Source organism: Branchiostoma lanceolatum, chromosome 12 (assembly GCF_035083965.1).
Source record: "Branchiostoma lanceolatum isolate klBraLanc5 chromosome 12, klBraLanc5.hap2, whole genome shotgun sequence".
NCBI lineage: Eukaryota > Metazoa > Chordata > Leptocardii > Amphioxiformes > Branchiostomatidae > Branchiostoma > Branchiostoma lanceolatum.
Window position 1 is genome coordinate 10,678,331 of NC_089733.1, and position 21,900 is coordinate 10,700,230.

At 40.7% G+C, this 21,900-nt stretch overlaps 2 protein-coding genes across 4 annotated transcripts; both read right to left on the reverse strand.

Annotated features, from left to right (window-relative positions):
• Positions 1-10,115, reverse strand: LOC136446006 (long-chain specific acyl-CoA dehydrogenase, mitochondrial-like). The gene is made up of 10 exons (XM_066444270.1): positions 9,963-10,115; positions 8,914-9,093; positions 8,054-8,191; positions 7,410-7,574; positions 7,073-7,139; positions 6,201-6,365; positions 4,460-4,549; positions 3,999-4,124; positions 3,536-3,663; positions 1-2,998 (listed from the first exon to the last, which is right to left on the reverse strand). The coding sequence occupies exons 1-10, from the start codon at positions 10,076-10,078 to the stop codon at positions 2,824-2,826; spliced, it is 1,350 nt and encodes a 449-aa protein (XP_066300367.1). The 5' UTR covers positions 10,079-10,115; the 3' UTR covers positions 1-2,823.
• LOC136446004 (long-chain specific acyl-CoA dehydrogenase, mitochondrial-like) lies at positions 1-21,554 on the reverse strand. 3 transcript variants are annotated; one of them, XR_010757483.1, is made up of 11 exons: positions 21,408-21,554; positions 20,269-20,448; positions 19,468-19,605; positions 18,635-18,799; positions 17,957-18,023; positions 17,431-17,595; positions 16,855-16,944; positions 16,228-16,353; positions 12,770-12,897; positions 11,853-12,099; positions 1-2,821 (listed from the first exon to the last, which is right to left on the reverse strand). XR_010757483.1 is itself a non-coding variant. In XM_066444269.1 (10 exons), the coding sequence occupies exons 1-10, from the start codon at positions 21,527-21,529 to the stop codon at positions 11,925-11,927; spliced, it is 1,356 nt and encodes a 451-aa protein (XP_066300366.1). In that variant the 5' UTR covers positions 21,530-21,554; the 3' UTR covers positions 10,919-11,924. The 3 variants fall into 3 exon arrangements, 1 of the variants encoding a protein (XP_066300366.1); XR_010757484.1 differs by lacking the exon at positions 1-2,821 and adding an exon at positions 10,919-11,782; XM_066444269.1 differs by lacking the exon at positions 1-2,821 and having other exon boundaries at positions 10,919-12,099.
• Positions 21,555-21,900: the final 346 nt, after the last annotated feature.

The following is a 21,900-nucleotide window of genomic DNA, read 5'->3' on the forward strand; positions in this document are numbered from 1 at the left end:
TATTTGCCACGCCTTTATTGCAATGTACAAAGGTCCATTGTACTTATTATAACACAAGATTTGTTAGCTTTGATTTATATCACTCTTTGCAACAGGTGACTCAGCCAAACCAACTTTATAAATGGGATATAAAAACTGGATGCTATACTGCAGTACCAATGAAAGCCGTCAGAGGGCCGAAAATCTGATCAATTCTTTGATATGACCTAACCCACGGAGGTTTTTATATCAAGACCTTCTTGCCTAACCACATACCAAATTTCATGACAATCCATCCATATCTTCTAGAGAATGACTTATGCCGATCAACCAAGGACATTCAACTACATACAAAGAAACACTACCAAAAACACTTCTTGGCGAAGGTATAAATAAGTGTGCCTCCCCTCACATGTCAGCTGACAACATTTCTGGTGTTTGCTAAAGTAAAATGGCCTCAGCTGAAGTGAAGTATAAATTTGCTCAACAGTCAAAAGGGAAACTGATGCTCTATACACAGACTATTCCATTCTGAGATTTCAGGGGTGGGCAGGTAGGACTTTTTTTAAACAAGTTCATAGATGGGTATCTAAAGATGAAGGGACAAAAAAAGTCCTTTTTGAAATTCCAGGGGTGGGCAGTCAGATTTTTCAAACAATTTTTCACAGATGGGAAGAATTTCGGTAACTAAACCAAATGGAAAAAAAAGGAGTAAAAACATTGCCTTCTGATGTTTTAATTCAGTAAACCAAGGAGGTTAAAAATATATTTTAACCTCATTGAGTAAACATATTTAGTGCATTACCCATTTGCTGAGATTTGAATTCAAATCCCCAAATAGAATTAAGTTCATGTTAAACTTAGGACAAAAGTAAAATATTGAATATGATTTCAGCATAAATAAATCCTTCCTTTGTGAAGTGTGCCTGGTGACAATCATGATTTTTTTGTGAGTGCAAAAACTGTGCATACAGACAGCCTTGCTGAAAAAAAAATACTCGACATCTAAGAAAAGAGAAGCACAGTTTTAAAGATTGATCATCAGAAGATGAATTTCCCGATAAGTCTGGGACCCTGGGAGAAGCAAGGATTCTTGTGTCTAGCCGAGTTTCCTTTTCCTGTAGGGCAGAAATCCTGGAGGAAAACATGAGAGAAGCACAGCTCTCTTGTATATACATCACCTCCTGTGGTTGGGTTCCCGGAAAAGGTAGGCTAGGCTAGTGGGGTGGTCTTCCTCGGCAGGCTACCCTTTCTGGGCCCCAAGGCTATTCAACAGTTTACAGGGGAGAATCCGACAATACCACAATTGTTTACTGGCAAATTTCAAGGCAGAAATACAGCTGCTGTAAAATATTTCTTTCAAAACCAGTGGATTTCTTCTGTAACTTGGATTTTTGAAAGAAAAATTAAATTTTAGTCTTCATAAACTCGCTTTATGCCTCAATAGAGAAATTCCATTTTTGACAAATATAAACAAGGTTGTCTACACTCATTTTCAGGGTTTAAACCTAAACAAATGTTCATCTAAATTTTAAGGCCAAAAAATTACAAGTAGAGGGAAAGTTTTATCACTAATCAAATCAATGATGAGCATTCAAAAACTTTAAGCCACTTATATAATGATTCCTCATAGCATTTATTTTCTCACACATAAAAATAGTTATTTTGAAGCATTGAAATTGACAGATTAATCAATCAAAATTTGATTTGTACAGAATGTAGAGTATTTGATGAAAAGTTATTTTCAAATAATATATATAAAACTTTAAAATCCACACTGCATCTCATCAGTTTGAATAGATTAACCTTTAGCACACTAAAGTAGCCATTTGGCACCCAATTCCTATTGGTTACAGAATTAGGCAGCAGGAAGAAGGTTAAAGATGCAGATACATAAACTGAGCAACCAATAGCATACAATCTGGCAGCACTCAGAAACCCAACATACTAGTACTGTAAACTCTCCTTATCTTCACATTAGTTTGTTAACTTTTCAGTTGATAAGTTACATGTACTACCATATTATAGGCTTTATCTTATGGTGAAGACAACATAAAAATAGTCCTAGAACTGTCAGGGAGATCGATCGATCAATAGCTTTTTCATTTTACACGCTGTTATAAACAAAACCTGTCAAAAACACAACCACTTAGTAAGAAGTATATAAAATCATATATTAATGCATTATTTACACATGCATAGATGGTATCTGAATAATATGATATGATAATTTAGAGCAGGGGCTTACCTTTTTCTCTTAGCGGTAGTTTTTCTGATGCAGACATCTCTACATGTGGTGTGGGTACCAGCATGATGAAATCTTCCAACTTTTTGCAACACGCACACTACATAAGGCACCACCATGTAGGGCATGATGACAGCAGGGTATGTCATAGATAAACACACTTCTCTTAACAAAAATTAGTCTTCCAGGCTAATGAAACATAATTTGTTCTTGCATTATACTTGCATTAGCGCAACACCTATTCAAAGCACAACTGATATAGATACATACAGCGGTACGCAGTTTCCTCATAGAATAATTTCCTTAACTTCATTTTATTTTATTTTTTTACGTAACTTCATTTTACGTTTTTTCTTTTTTAAGGGACCCTTCATTTCATCTAAATTTTAAAATTTGATTCATGATTCTGTCAGTTATTTCAGACAAAGTTGCAGCTTTTCATATAATGCACCAAAGAGTACTAGTAGTTGATGATGTTTTTGATGTCGACCTCAGTCAATTTCCATGTGATGATTTTTAGCTGTCTTTAAATGACCTGTAATCATCTTTTTATTCTTAGTAGACCCCTAGTTGATGTTTTAGCTGTCCTCAGATGACCTCTAGTTGACGATGTTGCGAGCAATAAGCTCCTTCATGATCTCGTTGCTGCCTCCGTAGATCGGCTGGACGCGAGAGTCGACGAACGCTTTAGCGATGGGGTACTCCCACATGTAGCCCCATCCTCCGTGCATCTGCAGACACTGGGTCGCTACACGATTCTGCAGGTCAGAGGCCCTGAAAGGGGGTTGGAAAAATACAATAAAAATCTAAAATTCAATCTTAATGTATCTTTTCTTCCGTTAAGCTCATTTCAAAGCTTCTGTTACAAAGGTTGTGACAAGAAGAGCAGATTGCATGTACTGAGGTCTTGTAGGGGTTCTGGAAACAAAACAACATTTTGTTTTTGCCATTTGTTCGTTTGTTCACTTGTCTGTCTGTCCACTCAGTCATTCAGTCACTCTCACCCTCTCACTCACTCACTCACTCACTCACTCACTCACTCACTCACTCACTCACTCACTCACTCACTCACTCACGCACGCACGCACGCACTCACTCACTCACTCACTCACTCACTCACTCACTCACTCACTCACTCACTCACTCACTCACTCACTCACCAGAATTTGGCCATGGAGGCAGTGTTGGAGTCCAGGAAGACTCAACCAGGAAGAATCGATCAACAATGATGTCGGTCTTCCTCTCTGTACTCATCACTCACTCACTGAGGCATTCATTCACTTTCTCAGTCTCTCTCACCTACTCACTCACCAGAACTTAGCCATGGAGGCAGTGTTGGAGTCCAGTCGTCCCTGGTTATGTAGTTCCAGACACTGGTCAAGGAAGGCTCGACCAACAACGATGTCGGTCTTGATCTCTGCCAGCTTGTGTTGGATGGTCTGGAAATGACACAGCAGAATAGTTCATATTTTAATCATCATGGCATAACTACATTGTATAGGCAGCCAATGACATACAATAATTCACATCTGAGAGCAGACTACTGACTAGTCTGTGATGTGCTGGTAAAAGGAATATTTCTTTCACTTGTTACGTTGATAGAGGTGAGACTTGTTGCAACAAACAGGACAGATGCAATATACTGTATATATGGTACAATGCATCTGAACCTTCCCCTATATAGTTCTTACTTACAGTTTTAGTCTTGGCAAACATCTTGACGTAGTTCTTTCCTTGAAGTCTTGACACGGTCTTATAAAGACATAGTTCTTACCTGAAGTCTTGACACAGTCTTGCCGAAAGCCTTCCTCTCCTTGACGTAGTTTCTGGTCTCCTCAAACATGAACTCAGACGAGGCGATCGCCATGTCTGCGATGATCAGCCTCTCCTGGGGTAACTCCTTATGAAAAAAAAAAGTCTGGCATATTTTTCTTCACATCACAGAAATAGAGAACTTTCTGACTTGACAAAAGTTTGACATAATTGAAGGAATAAAGTATAGACTACAGCTTTAAATTTTTACTTTCTCCTTTTCCATTCCTCTCATTGTTTTGTAGACAATATGATCGGTTAGGGCTGTGTACCTAAACTCAGGTACAGGTCCAGATTCAGGTCTAGAGGTTCAGGTTCAGGTCTGGACTTGTAAGTCAATCTTCGTTGTTGAAACTTAGATCTGTCATTCTAAGCATAGAAAAAAAGTTTCAATTTCATGATTGTCATGAAGTTCAGATTTACCTGCATGAGGTAAACAAACCCCCTGTTCTGATGACCTAACAGGGCTGACGGGGGCAGGCGAACATCGTCGAAGAATAACTCTGCTGTGTCCTGAACAACAACAACAAACAGAAAACATGCAAATAAACAAGATAACTATATAACATCACCATTATGTGACCATCCAAAGTGGAAAAGTTAGCAAACAATGGTGCTGTCTGAAACCTTCTCAAATTTGAAATTGAACCTTTTAGTTTTACTGGAAGTAGAGGTACAATTTCAGAAGTCATAAGCTGATATTTCCTATCTTTATTTTGCTCTAAAATGTTTCTTTATATATCCTATGTTTCTATATATATCTAGACTGACTACATGTTCCTAGTCTATCTAGTCTAGACCAGGGCTCTAGCCAGCGCCAGTTTTGCCGTAAATTTACGGGACTTTGCTGCTGGTTACGGAAAAAAATTAAAACCAATCCGTAAACCTTGACGGACAAAAATCGGGAGAAAAGATATAGACAGGGCTTGAACTTTTGCAATGATCTCCAGAAAAGAAGCGGAAGTTTGAAGCGAAGGCGCGGAGATTGCCAGTGGTTCGTGGGCCGAGAGAAAATCAGCCTCGTGCGCCCCCCTCCCCACTACCAGTGCCCCACTGGCCGGTCGCATCGGGCTGGCGTTTTTTTCTGCTGTTTTCCCTGGTTCACCGCCAGTTATAGCCACACAAAAAATACTCCGGTAGTTACCAGCCAGTTTCCGTATTTTGTGGAAATATTGTTAAAGTTTACGCCGAGTTACATTTTGTACACGCACACTTTCTTCCCGCGAAAACTGGTGTTGAAAGTTTGAGACCTCAGAATCAGATGTTGTCTACGTAGCCAATAACAGCGTTCGTTCACGCCGCGTCACGGAAAATGGACCAATGACATACAAGTCTCGCGGTTCACGAGATGTTAGCTTTAGCGCGAATCCGCGAGGTTTTATCGGAAATTGATATTTGGTGCGACGATGGGGCTGTTTGTAGGCTTGAATCGACGAATTTTGATCAAGTCAAGTGGAAGTTACCGGAGAAATCGACCATGGAAAACATGGAAGGAAAATATTGAACGTCTTTAGGGCGTTCTGTCCAAAGTAGGGTGTCTCATTTCCTACTATATTAATTTAGTACAGGGCGCAAACGGGACCGGTGTTGAAAATGTTTTATTTCTGCCGACAAAATTCACGTGTATAATTGTCAAATATATAAGAAAGTTTTGTGGTGCTAAATTTAATTTATTTGCCGATTGTATACAACGAAGGCCTAAGTAATTTTTCACCAAAAGAGATGGCATCATTAAAGCTTTATCTACCAGCAAAACTTTCCCCTCAAAATGCTGGAGATAGCGTTTTAGAGGGTCTACATTTCAAATTTTCCCTGGGGGGAATACCCCCGGACCCCCCTAGAATTGTCGCGCCTACCACGCGACGACTCGCGCCTTCGGCGCTCGACATGTTAGGTTTATACCGAAAATTTGGGCTTACGGGATAAAATTTCAGGCTGGCTAGAGCCCTGGTCTAGACTGACTGACAGTACAATATTTGTTAGCTTATCAAAGTTTATCATAAACTTGAGGAAGGGAGGAAGAGAACTGACTGGCATTAAGAAAAGTGATTTCCTGGTGAGATCCTACTTTAACCTTCTCCCTGCTGCCTAACCCCAAAACTAATACAAATTTAGTGCCACACGGCTATCTTAGCAAACTGAAAGTTAATGATTCAGTGTGTACCTGAGCCTTCAGTCCAATTTTGTCCAGTTTGCGTCCCTTCTTGAACCCCGGCATGCCCTCCTCCATCAGAAAGAGGCTAATACCGTGTGCCGCGGACTTCGCCTGCGGGTTGGTGATCGCCACGACGATGGTGACGTCTGCCATCCAGCCATTAGTGATGAACACCTGAGGACAACATTACATTTAATGTAGTTCATCCAGTAATCTCTATTAACATTAATCTGTTGGGTTACATAAAGTCGCCACTTTCGAAAGATCTCTAGTGTAGCACCCCCAGGTATGCACAGTTTATATATACAGGAGTGCATTTATACTAGGGGACGTTGGGTTGGAGATCTGATTGGATGTATTGGATGTATCTTTTCAGGGTGGCAGAATTATGTACCCCAGCGGAATTATGTTGGTAAATGTTACATCTAATCTCTTCAGTAAAACCAGGGTTGTCTCTAGGACCCGGGACAGAAATGAATTTCACCTAATCTGTCCAAAAAGTGTCTGTACTTCATGTCAGGAAATTGATGAAAATGTACTTTTGTAAGTCCTAAATGATAGATTTAACAATGAAAACAACATGGGCTCCCTAGTATAGTAGTAATAAGTGGGATAGAAAAAAAATTAAAGCTGGAGACAGCCCTGAGTAAAACACAATAATCTCTGACTCCTCACTAGTAAAATACATAGCAATCTTAATCCATCAAAAAAGACAATCATCACAGCTAAAAATATCTCTTTTCTTAATTAACATTTTAAAAAGTTGATTATCCACAAACCTATTTTTTAGTCTGTGCACTTCTTTTGACCCTCCCCACCTCATTGTAGCAATAGCTATACCCTTTAGATGTATGAACACATTGCTTATCCTTTGAACATACCTTGCTGCCATTCAGAATCCAGTCATCTCCAACCTTCTTAGCATTGGTTCTCACACCCTGCAGGTCACTGGAGAAAAATCAAGAATCAGTACTGCCCCCTAGAGGCAGTTATAGGTACTACAGCCTGCATGACGCGACAAAGATTATCTATTACAGATCCATCCTTTAGGCAGGTTGCAATTTTGAGTCAACATTTCTGGTAAACACATTGAAGGCTGAGAACATCAAGGTTTCTTTGAACATGTTGGTTTTATTACTCTATTATTTCCAAAGGAGGGATGGAAGGAGGAAAGAAATAAAGGAATGAAGGGATAAAAGAAAGAATTAGCCAACCAACCTTCCAGCGCCAGGTTCTGTCATAGCAATAGCCCCGATCTTCCGTCCTGCTGTCATATCAGGGAGGAACTTCTCCTTTTGTTCCTGTGACCCGTACTTAGCAATGTACGGCATAACAATGTCCGAGTGCAATGCATACCCAGGGCCGCTGCAGTTCGAGTAGGACCTGCAAGGAAGCAACAGTATACGCATCAGAAAGAAATTATTCCTTCCACACATCATACTTTTTACAATATTTTGGCATTAGGATATCAGAGACTGACAGATGTATGTCAACTGCAGTTAGAGTATGATCTGCAAGGGGCAGCAGTGCACTGGTGTAGTTTTGATACAGTCAAACCCGTACAAGTGACCACCCCTACATAAGGATCCGCACCATCTGGCCCATGTGACCACTTTTTGGTGGTCCATTAGATAATTCTTCGCATTGACTCAAGCATTATGGATCCTGTCTATAGTGACCACCTGTCCACATAAACCAGATTTTATCAGTTCCTGAGTGGTCTTCTTGGACAGTTTTGACTGTGTATGTATTTTTTGCCGCCGTATTTGCCGACCCCGAAAAAAATTGCTGGCGAGAAGGAAAACTGAAAAAAAACTTGTACAAGCCAGTTTCAGCATTCTTTAGGAAGTAAGGCTACTCACTGTTCCTCCCAGCCCACCGCTGCATACAACATATCTGCGCCAATTCCACCCAGCTCCTCGGGCGTGTTCACTCCCAGCAGGCCTTGCTCTCCCGCCTTCAGCCACACCTCACGACTCACCTGGCCGTCCTTCTCGTACCTGTCAATCAATAATCAATCAATCAAACAGTTAATCAATCGACCAGCCATGACTCACCTGGCTGTCTTTCTCATACCTGTCAATCAATAATAAATCAATTGATCAATCAATCAGCCACACCTTACGACTCACCTGGCCATCCTTCTCATACCTGTCAATCAATAATCAATCAATCAATCAATCAATTAAACAGTCAATCAATCGACCAGCCGTGACTCACCTGGCTGTCTTTCTCATACCTGTCAATCAATAATAAAGCAATAAATAAATCAATCAATCAATCAGTCACACCTCACGACTCACCTGGCCTCCTTCTCATACCTGTCAATCAATAATTAATCAATCAATCAATCAATCATTGTATAGAATCAAGTAAGAGGATAACATTAAAGGGTATCTGCATGCTCTTTTCCTTAACTTAAGGCATAGGCAGCCTATTTTTATTTCCCGTAATTTGTAGGGAAAGCCATCTTAGTCACATAATTCGTAGCGAGGCAACCAAATTTTGTGTAATTGCCTTCCTTGATTTTAGCATAATACGTAGGGGGGTCTTCTGAATTAAGCGTTAAGTGTTGTCAGGGTGGCATCCCTGGTCAGGGAATCAGCTCCCCTGGGTAAAGGGGTGTGCAGTTAGAGCATGGGGTTGTGGTGCCCCCTTTCCCCTCTTTAGAAAAACCCTGCAGTGTACTGGTAAAGGTACAGGTAATGTCCAGTCTACATACTGTGGGTGGTTAGGCAAAACCTCTTCTGTCCAGAACTTTCTCGCGCTGGCCCTGTAGATGTCGTGCTCCTCCTGGAAGATTCGCCGCGTACCGATGTCCATAAGCGACGGAGCGGACGATGTTTCCGGGCGAAACATCTCCAAGGTGACATCCTGCTCCGGTGCTCCTGTACTCCGACATCTGAAAAAATAAATAAGAAATTGATAAATACAAGGAAGTACAATGTGGTAAGTCACTGCAAGTTACTTATACTTTGCACGGAAAAGTTAAGTTTTGTTTAATCGTTGCTACATTAAGACTGGTTGGTCGCTCGGTTTGTGAAAAGACTTACATTGCAAAAAGTTGAGAATGTAACGTTACAGTTTTTTAATACATTTTTAGCATAAAGAAACTACAATATCTTGGGTAAGAACCCTTCACCATACGACCCACCACCATCAACAACAACCCCAGCATTTCATCTAGAGAATCCGGACTTTCTCAACTTCAAGAGATAAACAAGAGAAGAAGAGAGAACAAAATATGTTGCCCCTCCCCAAAATTATGGAACCAAAAAAACAACAGCACCAAAAACAAACGGTTTCAAAAAGTTAATTCTCTATATCGGTGGTCAACCCATAAAACTAAATCACCAACTTATCGAAAAGATCTGAAATAATTGCAAATGCTATTTTCCCTACCAACACATAATATTTATATAGTTGCGTATGTCAAAAATACTTTTTGCTAGTGGGCCTGGTCAGGTGGACGAAACCATCATTTCCCAAAATTGGGTGAATTCTATTTATACACAGTCAGAGTTTGATCATCTAAACGATCTATCAAAAGGCCTCAACGCACTATCGTTAAGCCAATCATTTCTATGTATCACCGCAACATTCATGATGATAAATTTGATATCAAATTATTTGTATTAATGCGTTCGTAAATATACACACTCCCCGCAAATGGTTTTGGTACAGTCGTAAACAATAGCACTGCGACTGTCACCCTCCCCCCAACTTGTGATGTTTTCGGCGAACTCATGCCAGCAGAAAATGGACACAAACCTGTGCAGGAGTGTGGATGAAGCTACAGGGAGTCGACAGGAGGAGTTAGCGGCCAAGTTCCCGGCGCGCTGGAGGATCAAGCCCCGGGACAGAACAGTTCGGACTGTCGCCGCCATGTTGGTCGTCCTTGTACTGCCAGGGACCGTTCAAAGTCCATCCGGAGGGGAATGTCCAAAGTACAGAACTGTTCACCGTTTAAGAAAAAACGTTTACATTTAGGGAGATAAAATGTGTATGGTTTGACTAGAAAAATTAGTATCTTTCATTGACGTAAGTTGAACATGAAAAAGTTAGCTTTGTCATTTATTATGAACATCCCCCAAAACAATGTGTGGTTTATCCCCAAGTTCAACCAAGTTTCCCTGGTGTGGAAAGCGGTGCATTATGGGTAGTGTATACTGGAAAGGTGCACATCGTGACCACAATGCACCTGGCCAAGCTTAACTATTCACAAAGTTTCTCTATTAAAAAAGGTCTGATATTTCCACAAAGGAGGGAGAGATAATATAAGGCCACCAATTTTTGTCCGTTTCCACCCAAAAAGTTTTCTACCATACTGTAAATTGTAGATCTACAAAGCAGCTGCAAAATGAGCAAACATATGCCGTAAATTGCAAAATAATATAGGAAATCTGCAGATACCGTACTGACGTCGTAGAATGCCAAAAACAAATCCAAAGTTGTGAAAGAACAAAAATAATGTCTTGCTTGGTATGTCATACTGTTTGTGTTAAGTCAATTGTTCAACCTTCCTGATCACTTAGATTTCATTATGAAGACTTTTTTTTCCTAACTTTTTTTTATTTGCACGCTTGCATCAGTTTTGCAGTGCCCAGAGGATGTCATCCATATTATCGAACATGGCCCAATGGCATGGCTGAAATAAAGATTTCAAGGATACAAAGTCAAGTCTTTACATATAATATTCCATCTAAAATGACAAGAAAGCCAGAAAATCAACCAAACATCATTTATTCACCTTTACTAATAAATATACAAATATGTAAACAGTAGGTGTAGTTTGCATAAATAAGAGCTACTGGTAACAACAGTAAGCAAAGTATTAATAAGCAGCATGTTAAAAACCTAACAAGAAAACTTTGGTTCAGCAACGGACAAGATGTAATGTTATATCATTGCATTCTAGTTTGAAATATAACTCTGGTAAATACTGGCAATGCAATTCACTCATAAAAATAGACAGATTACACACAAACTGGTGTGTCACACCGAAGAGTGGTTCAACTGGCTTTACAATAGAATTTATTACCGATAAAACTCTGTTATTAGAGATGAAAAATGTAGAGAGAGAGTGTCTTTAACGTACTACAAGGCATAAATGTTTGCCTACACATCTGTCATCTGTAGTGTATGCAACCTGAAGAGGAAAACACACATTTTAAAGTTTTATATTTTTATAGCATAAAAGATGACACCTTATCTTTGAGGATCTATTGACTATTAAGTCATATCTACTGCTTTTTCGTCACATCAGATACAGAGAAATCCCCTGAAACACAAATTATGCATTGCCAAAGACCAGCTTTTTTTAAACTGTAGGAATAATATAATGTAATGCATAATAGCATATCATGATGTATATTGTACATAGGACAAGTTTAAAAGGCACAGGACTAATTCAAGAGTAGTGTGTTTTACTTACATAAACTCTAGTTGATGATGTTGCATTCTAAATGTCCTTTGACGATCGCTAGCTGACAGTGTTTTCGGTGTTCTTAGATGACCTCTAATTAATGATGTTGTGTTTTAGCTGTCTTTGTCTAGTCAAAGATGCTTTGTTTTTTGTGTCCTCAGACGACCTCTAGTTGACAATGTTTTGCGTGTCCCTAGACAACCTCTAGTTGATGTTTTAAATTATCCTCAGACAACCTCTAGTTGACAATGTTTTGGGTGTCCCTAGACGACCTCTAGTTGATGTTTTAAATTGTCCTCAGACGACCTCTAGTTGACGATGCTGCGAGCGATAAGCTCCTTCATGATCTCGTTGCTGCCTCCGTAGATCGGCTGGACGCGAGAGTCAACGAACGCTTTAGCGATGGGGTACTCCCACATGTAGCCCCATCCTCCGTGCATCTGCAGACACTGGGTCGCCACACGGTTCTGCAGGTCCGAGGCCCTGGAATCAAGAAACAAGTCATCATTTTGAGCAAGATATCTGTATGCAAGTAGTGGCATAGGTATGGCGCAACAGTTAGAGAGTTGAACCAATAGGTCCTGGGTTTGATGCTCACCGATGTGCCACCAAGAACCCTACAATTTTTTACTACCTTATCCTATTGTCACAATTGGAAAAAGGGGCTCCGACAGGTAGTTTAGGCCTATTTTTTGCACTTTAGAGCGTGGCCCTACATGCCCCCATGCACCCGGCGGCTTTTTTGGGCATGGCCAGGCCTCAGGATACTTTAAACTCGGGGATAAAGTCAACCCGGTACCGGAAAAAAATAGACGCTGTAAGCCAATTGTGAGAACACCGGGAGGTACCCCTCGGTATCTGGCAGTTCACCGGGACAAATTTTTGGCTTCGGGGCCCGGCCGAGGCTACAGCCCATACGGGCAACAGCGCAATTGTGACTGTAACATAAACAGACTCTATGAGTCTGGCTTTTTTCTGATGTCATGTCAGTTCTACATTCGTATGGATCTTTGCAAAACTGGTACCCCTAGTGGTAGGGTTAACATCAAGGTTTGAGAAGAAAGATTGAACCGCTTTCCATTAGATCCTAAATCGCTAATCGCAAAGCCAAGGGCTTGTATACACTATGGACAACTTTAATCTTGGATCTCACCAGAACTTGGCCATGGAGGCAGTGTTGGAGTCCAGTCGTCCCTGGTTGTGTAGTTCCAGACACTGGTCCAGGAAGGCTCGACCAACAACGATGTCAGTCTTAATCTCTGCCAGCTTGTGCTGGATGGTCTGATTGCATCCAAAAAAGTACAAAAAAATAGTATCAATACTTATAATTGTTGTTGTATCCAAGACCAACCCACGTTTCAATAAACATTAACAGTCATCAACCAAGTAAATTTCTTATTGCAAAGGAGAGCAACCTTGCAAATCATAGTTTGGTACCATGAACAGGATAAGAAGCAAATCACAGAACATCCTCACTCACACTTACTCACTGTCCCGTCAGTGGTAGAAATACTTTTTTCAGTGTTCTGCAATATTGCAGAATGTCAAAATTTTGTTCTGCAATTTGAAAATATTTTCTGCAAATACACAAGCTCTCCATACTACAACCTTCTCAACTTGATAATGCCTACTTTATATATACATGTATATATTTACATCATATCTAGCTTTGCAACATTGCTGTAATTCTTTAGTCTCTCTCTATCTTTAATTTTTACTAGCAAAATTTGAAACAGGAATAACATACATGTGTGTGAAAAATATTCAAATGAATAGCGAAAATTGCAACAGCTAAAGCGTATTTATTCAATATCAATCAAATCAAATATTTGTTTATACTTTAAGAATGTGTTTTGAAATTTCAAAAAACTTCAACAACCTGCCTGATAAGGAGGAAAAGGACATTATATCCTTGCAAGGAATACGTGTTCCGATGAGTAATGACACCGCACAACCTGTGACAAAAAATAACACCCACGGCCCACAGAAAAAAAAAAAAAGATTTGAAAAAATCGAAAAAAATTAAAAATTAAAAAAAAATAAATAAAAAAAATCACGCAAACCTTGGCCTCTGCGTATTCTTTTTTATGAATCTGAAAAATCGCTATCGGTTTTAAACATCGGACTCTGACTTCGGGCAGTCGGGGAGACTCTCAGACGGCCCGGCGATGTTACCGTTTCTCACGTGGGCGCCCCCCTCCCCACAGTCTCGGCACAGGAGAAAATGTTCCTCCTTCTCCTTGCTCACAAGGCGGTGCTCTAAATCGATCTGAGTGGTTCTCAACTTCGTCGCTGCCATCTGGGCTTGAAGGACCACGACTAATGTAGTAGCCACCATTTCGTTACTGCTGTCGTCACGCCCATGCCTCGCCGGTTTCAGTTTATCTACAGCGCCGCTAGGTAAATCTAACGTTATATTATAACCTCATTGGCTAAATAGACCCCTTTCCAGATACCGCGGCCATTTTGAATCTAGCGCGGGCGCGCCTGGTTCGAGCGCGGGAAAAGTAAACACCCGGTAAGCCCACGGCCGCGGTAACGCGTCTCCAATAGAAACCAGCGTTGAGTCATCTTCTGCGGCGAGATGTTCTCCTCCTCGGTGAAATCCATCGATATATTTGCATGGCACAAGTAGATGATATTGTTGTGGACACTTGGACTCGATATCGGCTAATAAAATTGTGAATTTCGGCTACTTTTCCACAGTTCCTGCCGGGCTGTTGAGCGCGCGCTACAGTGATAGAATGCTAATATGTTTACACCGCGTGCTTGTAGTTTCCCTAATAATGTTAGCTCAAGTCGAGAAAAAAATCCTACAACACACACACTTTTCGGGCTGGGATCCTTGTAGCTACCTAGATAGGAATAAACAGAATTTTACCAGTTGTGAACAGTAATTCAGACGATGCCAACTTCGTCTGGGAAAAAAATGCGCGCGTTGGGAGCTCGAGGGGGTCGTGTGTTCTGTCAAGCCTTTCTTTACATCGCTTCGTCCGGAGATATCTTACACTTCCACTGGATGAAATCCCACAAAATCGTGAAAATGTAGGCTTGAGCTCAAGGTCCTTTTGGTTAGGAATTTAGCAAAATTTTGGCGGCTTCTTTTGACGCGTTTTCTAAAATATCAAAACCTAAAGTACGTGCGTAAAGATGGAGTTTTTTCACTTTGCGGCGTAATATCTTAAAATGTCCATCGGATGGTATTACAGAAACATGAAAATATAGGCTTGAGGGCTTTGCGAGTATAAATTTGACGGAACTTCGGTGTCTCCTTTGACTTTGACGATATTTTAGTGCCAAGATTAGCGTGAGAAAGTTCGTGAGTGAAGCAGGGGACGTGTTTTCTTTGTAGCGTTTCATTACATTACTTTTTGCGGAAATATTTTAGATTTCCGCAGTATAAAACCCCACGAAAAAAAGGGAAAATATCGGCCTGAGGTCCTTTAGTCCTCAGCTTTTTATTATCTAACTTTTTTTTGGTTCCATCTGGCCAACAGATATCTTAAATATTGCCGCGCGAAATGATTTAAAGAACCGCCACATACAGTGGAAAACACACCTTCACTCACGTACCTAGAGTCCTCAAGACTAAATTGTTGGCCCCCGAAAAGATCGCCAAAAAAGCCGCCGGAATTCTGCCAAATTTGAGAACATTGAGCTCAAGCCTATATTTTGACGTTTTTGTAGGATTTCATTTGGCGGAAATATAAAATATTGCTGAGCGAAGTCGATGCTACGCTGCAAAGAAAACACGACCCTCCCCCAAACTCACGTAATTTCAAGACGATGTTGTCATTGTCAGGACAGCCAGGCTCAGTTATATTTATACCGTAACGTAGCTACAAGGATCCCAGCCCGAAAAGTGTGTGTGTTGTAGGATTTTTTTCTCGACTTGAGCTAACATTATTAGGGAAACTACAAGCACGCGGTGTAAACATATTAGCATTCTATCACTGAAGCGCGCGCTCAACAGCCCGGCAGGAACTGTGGAAAAGTAGCCGAAATTCACAATTTTATTAGCCGATATCGAGTCCAAGTGTCCACAACAATATCATCTACTTGTGCCATGCAAATATATTGATGGATTTCACCGAGGAGGAGAACATCTCGCCGCAGAAGATGACTCAACGCTGGTTTCTATTGGAGACGCGTTACCGCGGCCGTGGGCTTACCGGGTGTTTACTTTTCCCGCGCTCGAACCAGGCGCGCCCGCGCTAGATTCAAAATGGCCGCGGTTTTTGGAAAGGGGTCTATTGAGAACCATTAAATCCTGAGGCTGATTTTTTTATTCTGCAAAATTGCAGGTTGTTTAATTTTTCTTCTGCAATCTTGAAAATCTTTCTGCAATTTGCAGATTGCAGACGGGTATTTCGAACGCTGCCCATGTTCACAAACTGTTTTTACAGAGCAATTTATAAAACAAGAAAAACATGCATGATGGGGAAAAATTTTACAGAGAAACATAGCAACACCGCTTCTCCATCTAAGTCCTTATTATAGACTAACAACATACATTTGTAGTTAAATCTTTTAATTACCATTAATTGTTGTTCGCTTGCAATTAGTCTATTGACACAGGTTTGCATTTAACTTTCTACTTTAAAACTTTACCTGAAGTCTTGACACAGTCTTGCCGAAAGCCTTCCTCTCCTTGACGTAGTTTCTGGTCTCCTCAAACATGAACTCAGACGAGGCGATCGCCATGTCTGCGATGATCAGCCTCTCCTGGGGTAACTCCTGCAGAAAGTCCCAAGATTTACAAACTTCCGACAAAATAAGTTCCTAAAAATCTTCACCCTGCATGGACAGGCTGTATAGATTTCTCCACTAATGTAAATTCTGTTTTCCTGTGGATCAAATTTCGCAGTAGAAGTAGGTTTTCAAGGTCTTTTAAGTCTATGGTTGAAACAATTCTGTAGTCCAGTAGTGCTGCAATGGAAACACATATTTGCTGTGTCATGGTTTCCCTATGTCGAAGTCAATATGAAAACCGCAAAAGTAAAACTACCACAAACGTAACAAGATTCGAAGTATCATGAAGACATTAAACTACCTTTCTTTCAGTTTTAGGAAGAATGACAGCACATTCTTGACACAACAACTTAAAACATAAAGCACAGGAATAAAGTGGAACCTTTGGAGAGAGAAAGTTTGCTGCCAAGTCAACCTATGCACCAAAGTTGCGGGAGGATCTAAGGTCCAAGGTAATAGAGCATTGACTGTCTAAAGAGTACTGACCTGCATGAGGTAGACGAACCCCTTGTTCTCCTGACCTAACAGGGCTGACGGGGGCAGGCGAACATCGTCAAAGAACAACTCTGCCGTATCCTGAAATAAGGAGAAAAATTAGACCAACAACATCAAAGATTTACCTTTTTAGTACACTCTTAGGAAACATATATACCATAGACACACAGAAATTTCATGCAAGGAAAGGAATAAGACACATAAATACAATCAATAATGGCATCAAGTAACGTTTTGTAAACTGGGATCTAGGATACAGAGGTCCCAAATTTTCAGTATGTCTTTCTTTGGCCAAGGTTTACATTGTACCTTTCCCATGATTATGAAAACCATAAACCACCTTCTTACTTATCTTAGCTTTTGAATTTATCCAAAGTATTAAAAGAAACACAAACACTACCTTAGGTTTTGTAGTTCACATGTGAATCATGTGTATGAAATTACCAGGGAAGTAGGATGTCCTCTGGAGGTCCCCTACAAAAGGAGGGTGTCTAATTCTTTGATATCTTAATGTAGGGCATTCAAAAGACACCCTGACGCCCTACTAGCTAATAGCCTGATTCTAACCTGAGCCTTCATCCCAATCTTCTCCAGCTTGCGTCCCTTCTTGAACCCTGGCATGCCCTCCTCCACCAGAAAGAGGCTGATACCGTGTGCCGCAGACTTCGCCTGGGGGTTGGTGATCGCCACGACGATGATGACGTCCGCCATCCAGCCATTGGTGATGAACACCTGAAACAACAAGGCAAAATCAAACAACGGAATGAAAGTTCATCAACTTGCGAAGCATCAGAGGACGGATTGAAAACTCGTTGATAAGAGCTTTACTTTGTGTACGCAAATAGCGCATAAAATCTTTATGAAATTAAACGAAAATCTTACCAAATTTGCTGCTAATGTAGATTGTGGTCATCCAACTGTCACAATTGGGGACATTAAAATAGCACTACCAGCTGTCTCGAGCATTACACATTGTCTCAAGCATTATGTTTTGTATCAGGCATTACGCTTTGTCTCATGCATAACCCTTCGAGTTCAATCAAAGATGAAGGGAAGGTAAACTATGACGTTTTTCTGCTTCATTTGTTCCCACCTTACTGCCATTCAGGATCCAGTCATCTCCATCCTTCTTAGCATTAGTTCGGATCCCCTGGAGGTCACTGGAGAAAAACAAGTGCAAACAGTCTTCAGTTTTTGTGAATGAATGTTTATTCTATAGTGTGGAGAAAAAATAGTCAGGAGTGTCAACTGTTGGGATGGTTATAAAGGCTGCATTTAGAGTGACATGTCATCAAAAGACCACCTTTTCTTTATGATTTATTTCTATCACACTTACAATCACAGTTATCTGTAATTTGTATTGTGAGTGAGTGAGTGAGTGAGTGAGTGCATAGCTTCACCGGCATGTGGCATGGCAGCAGCCGGTTATATTACACTGAATGACCTGTCACATCTAACCTTTGCCCATCTAGCTGCAAGTGTCAACTTTCTCCTTGCTGCCTAACTCTGTAACCAATAGGGAACTGGGTGCCAAACAGCTGATTTAGAGTGCTAAAGGTTAAAGTTATCAGTAAAGAGTACTATGAGTAGCTATGACATTTGTTGTTGAGATATGTGAATTTAAAGGATTTCTCAACTTCCAACCAGTGTCTCTCCATATCAAAGATTTCCAGGTGTCGTGTTGGGTAATCTTGTAGATTTTGATATCAGGGATACCTGAAAAACAGGCTTCTTACCTGAGCGTATTAATAGATGAATGAAATCTCAGTACCTGCCAGCCCCAGGCTCTGTCATGGCCAGAGCGCCGATCTTGCTGCCTGCCACCATCGCGGGAAGTAACCTCTCGTGCTGCTCTGGGGTCCCATACTTCTGGATGTACGGCATCACGATGTCCGAGTGCATGGCATAGCCCGGCCCGCTGCAGTTCGAGTACATCCTGCAAGTAGGCAGTAGTGAAACAGTGAGCATGTTACGGGTATACCTTGTATCCATTTCTAGTAAGTTCTACCCTTGGATTCAAAGGTATTTGTGTATCTGCATATGTTATATGCTGTATTTCATGTGAGGTATTGACAATCAGCCTATGCTTCCTTAAGCTTGATTACCGCTGTAATGTTTCCTGTGACACTTACCAACGAAGAGAAAGATTTCTAGTCTTACATGTACATACTGTATTACATTGAAAGCATTTACTCTAATTTTCAGTATAACCCTGAGTAAAAAAATATCTCTGACCTTGTGTCAAGTCAATACTCTGTAAATCTTGAAAATTTCAATTCCAATTTGCAGTGACCTTTCCACTGCAGATATGTATTTTCAATGTTCTACTACTGTGCTACAAAATTGTTTTAACAGCGAATTCGAAACACAAAGAAAACTTCCCGTTCCCGACAACTGAGAAATAAAACCAATAAATGAATTCACTGCAGTTGTAACCAATCGTTATACATTGTATATGTCATGAGTATTATTTCCTTATTTAGGGTTAGCCCTTTGTAATACTCATAGCCATTGGCTAATTGAACGGACCTGGCTCTTTGTCTCTCACGATCCGGTAAATAAATGAATATACAAATTAACTTTAAGACACTGTAGATTCCTTACTGTTCCTCCCACACGACTGCCGAGTACAAGACGTCTGCTCCGATCCCGCCCAGCTCGTCGGGCGTGTTCACTCCCAGCAGGCCTTGCTCTCCCGCCTTCAGCCACACCTCACGACTCACCTGGCCGTCCTTCTCATACCTGTCAAACAATAATCAATCAATCAATCAATTGATCAGCCACAACTCAACTGGCTGTCTTTCTCATACCTGTCAATCAATTAATTATCAATCAATCAATCAGTCACACCTCACGAAGCACCTGACTGCCCTTATCATACCTGTCCATCAAACAATCAGATAATCCTTCAACCAACCAAACAGCTACACCTCACGACTCATCTGTCAATCAGTAATCAATCAATCAACTACTAGTAAACAATCAGGTAATACCGTATTTAGCAACACCTCAAAGCTAGCTGCCAACATTACTGAAGCTGTGAAGCCATAAATAACTTCTGTCCATGGATGTTTTAAAACAGGCAAAACTTTTTTGTCTTAATTATCCAGCTTTGGTCTCGTATCATATCATTCATAATTAGAGTCTCCGGAGGATGTTATTCATTAATTTTGAATCAACTTTGTGTAGCGCTAATAATTAAGAGCAATTTTGTTGACATCCTGGGTATTTGACGACTGGTACCGTAGGCAAAATGATGTCAGCAGATTAGATTTTTGATTTATATTCAAATTATTAATTAACAGATAATTTATCTTTTGCGTTCAGCCTCATTTTGCCTCACTGTGACATCATTGCGATCACTTGTGTTAAGCAAAGAAAAATGAATGTAGAATCTGAACGTACTGAGTGTGATTTGGTGCCACTTCTTCGGCCCAGAACCGCCTGACGCTGGCACGGAAGATGTCGTGGTCCTCGGTAAAGATGCGCCGCGTGCCGATGTCCATCGTGGAAGGGACGGACGACGTCTCGGGGCGAAACTGTTCCAATGTGACGTCCTCATTGGGTGCTCCCGTACTGCGACATCTAACAAAACATATTAAGCAAATAAACTGAAACGCACAAGGCAAGTACATTGTAGTACAGGCTATCCAGGAATTAAACCCAGGCCGCCAGCTCACAAACCCAATGCACTAACCACAAGGCTATATATAAGGTCTGGACCATATATATAGCCTCCGTCGGTCAGTATTGACCATGGAAAAATCCTAATTCACAACAGCTCTACAGCATCGACTATGGCTAAACAGCCCTATACAAGAATGGCAATCTCTGACACAAAAATCACATCTGTAAGCTGACTCAGTTCTGTTGCAAAACTGGACCAGTTCAGTAAAAACCACAGTGTTACAAAACTACTACTAGATCTATAAAACACATTTAATGTCTGTGGTGGTTTAATGTTCGCTCCTACACTGCAAACTTAAAACTGCCGAAAAAAATGTTTGTTCTTTCTTCTGTCTGCCTACCACCGTGTTTCAACTGCAAACTAGTAGAATACCACCATAAAGTGATAAACACTAAATTTTCTCCCTACCACGAAATTAGATCACCATGAATTTAAACGCATTTACAGCACATGTCTGACTCCATACCAATTCTTAACTTAGCGTGAATGAATTCTAAAAGAATTGTTCTAGAGACCTTGAAATGCTTAACGTTAACTGTGTTTTAAAATGTCCTTGGTTTCCGTCCCACATAATTTTTTTGACCTCTATAATTATGTCTATTTTTTTATGAACTGGTCCAGCAAGAGTTTGATAGGATACCATCCTTTTTTGCTTTGGTTCATGCAATAATCTTATCGTTCCCGTGTCTGATATTTGCACACGACAATCATCCTGAAAATCAGTTTTAAAGTCAAAACTAAAATCTGATTTGTTTTGCATCTTACGCAATGCCCCTCCCCATATATAACACCTGCCTCACTTTTTACCAAAAATCAACTCAAAGACTGGACGAAACTCAACAAAACCGTCCCAAACCTGTGCAGAAGTGTGGATGTGGCCGCGGGAAGCCGGCTGGACGCTCCGGCCGTCAGGTTAGCGGCTAGGGCGCCACTTTGGGGCAGAACTCGGGACAGAACAGTTCGCACAGTCGCCGCCATCTTACTCGGGACGAACTCAATGGGACGAACCATTATGTTCTAACAAAGGGTGTGGTATAAACTGGGTGTTTGATCTACAAAACTCAGCTACGACACAATTTGAATCTTATCACAGAAGTTGTACTCATTGAAGATCATTGAACGAGAGAACCGAGATAAACTTGGTGAATGGCATATTGGTTAAACTTTTATAATACTGTTAACGTTATCCTGTTAGGGAAGTGTGTCAACAAATGACCTTGAAATTTTTCCAGCCGCATTGGTTGAAACATTGCTCATTACTTAACAATTGCTGTTTTAATTTACCAATTTTAAACTCTCTCTATATACTTTTCAAGGTGTGCCAATAAAGCTTTTAACTACTAGTAGTA

What these genes read in the sequence shown, in the direction of transcription:
- LOC136446004 (XM_066444269.1), bottom strand. Translation starts at nt 21,529, where the DNA reads ATGGCGGCGACTGTGCGAACTGTTCTGTCCCGAGTTCTGCCCCAAAGT. An exon ending in GCAGTCGTGTGGGAGGAACA is followed by an intron (nt 18,800 to 19,467) that starts GTAAGGAATCTA and finishes GCCTACTTGCAG; the next exon opens with GATGTACTCGAACTGCAGCG. An exon ending in AGACTGTGTCAAGACTTCAG is followed by an intron (nt 12,898 to 16,227) that starts GTAAAGTTTTAA and finishes GGATGCAATCAG; the next exon opens with ACCATCCAGCACAAGCTGGC.
- LOC136446006 (XM_066444270.1), bottom strand. Translation starts at nt 10,078, where the DNA reads ATGGCGGCGACAGTCCGAACTGTTCTGTCCCGGGGCTTGATCCTCCAG. An exon ending in GGTTTGTTTACCTCATGCAG is followed by an intron (nt 4,125 to 4,459) that starts GTAAATCTGAAC and finishes TTTTTTCATAAG; the next exon opens with GAGTTACCCCAGGAGAGGCT. An exon ending in AGACTGTGTCAAGACTTCAG is followed by an intron (nt 3,664 to 3,998) that starts GTAAGAACTATG and finishes TGTCATTTCCAG; the next exon opens with ACCATCCAACACAAGCTGGC.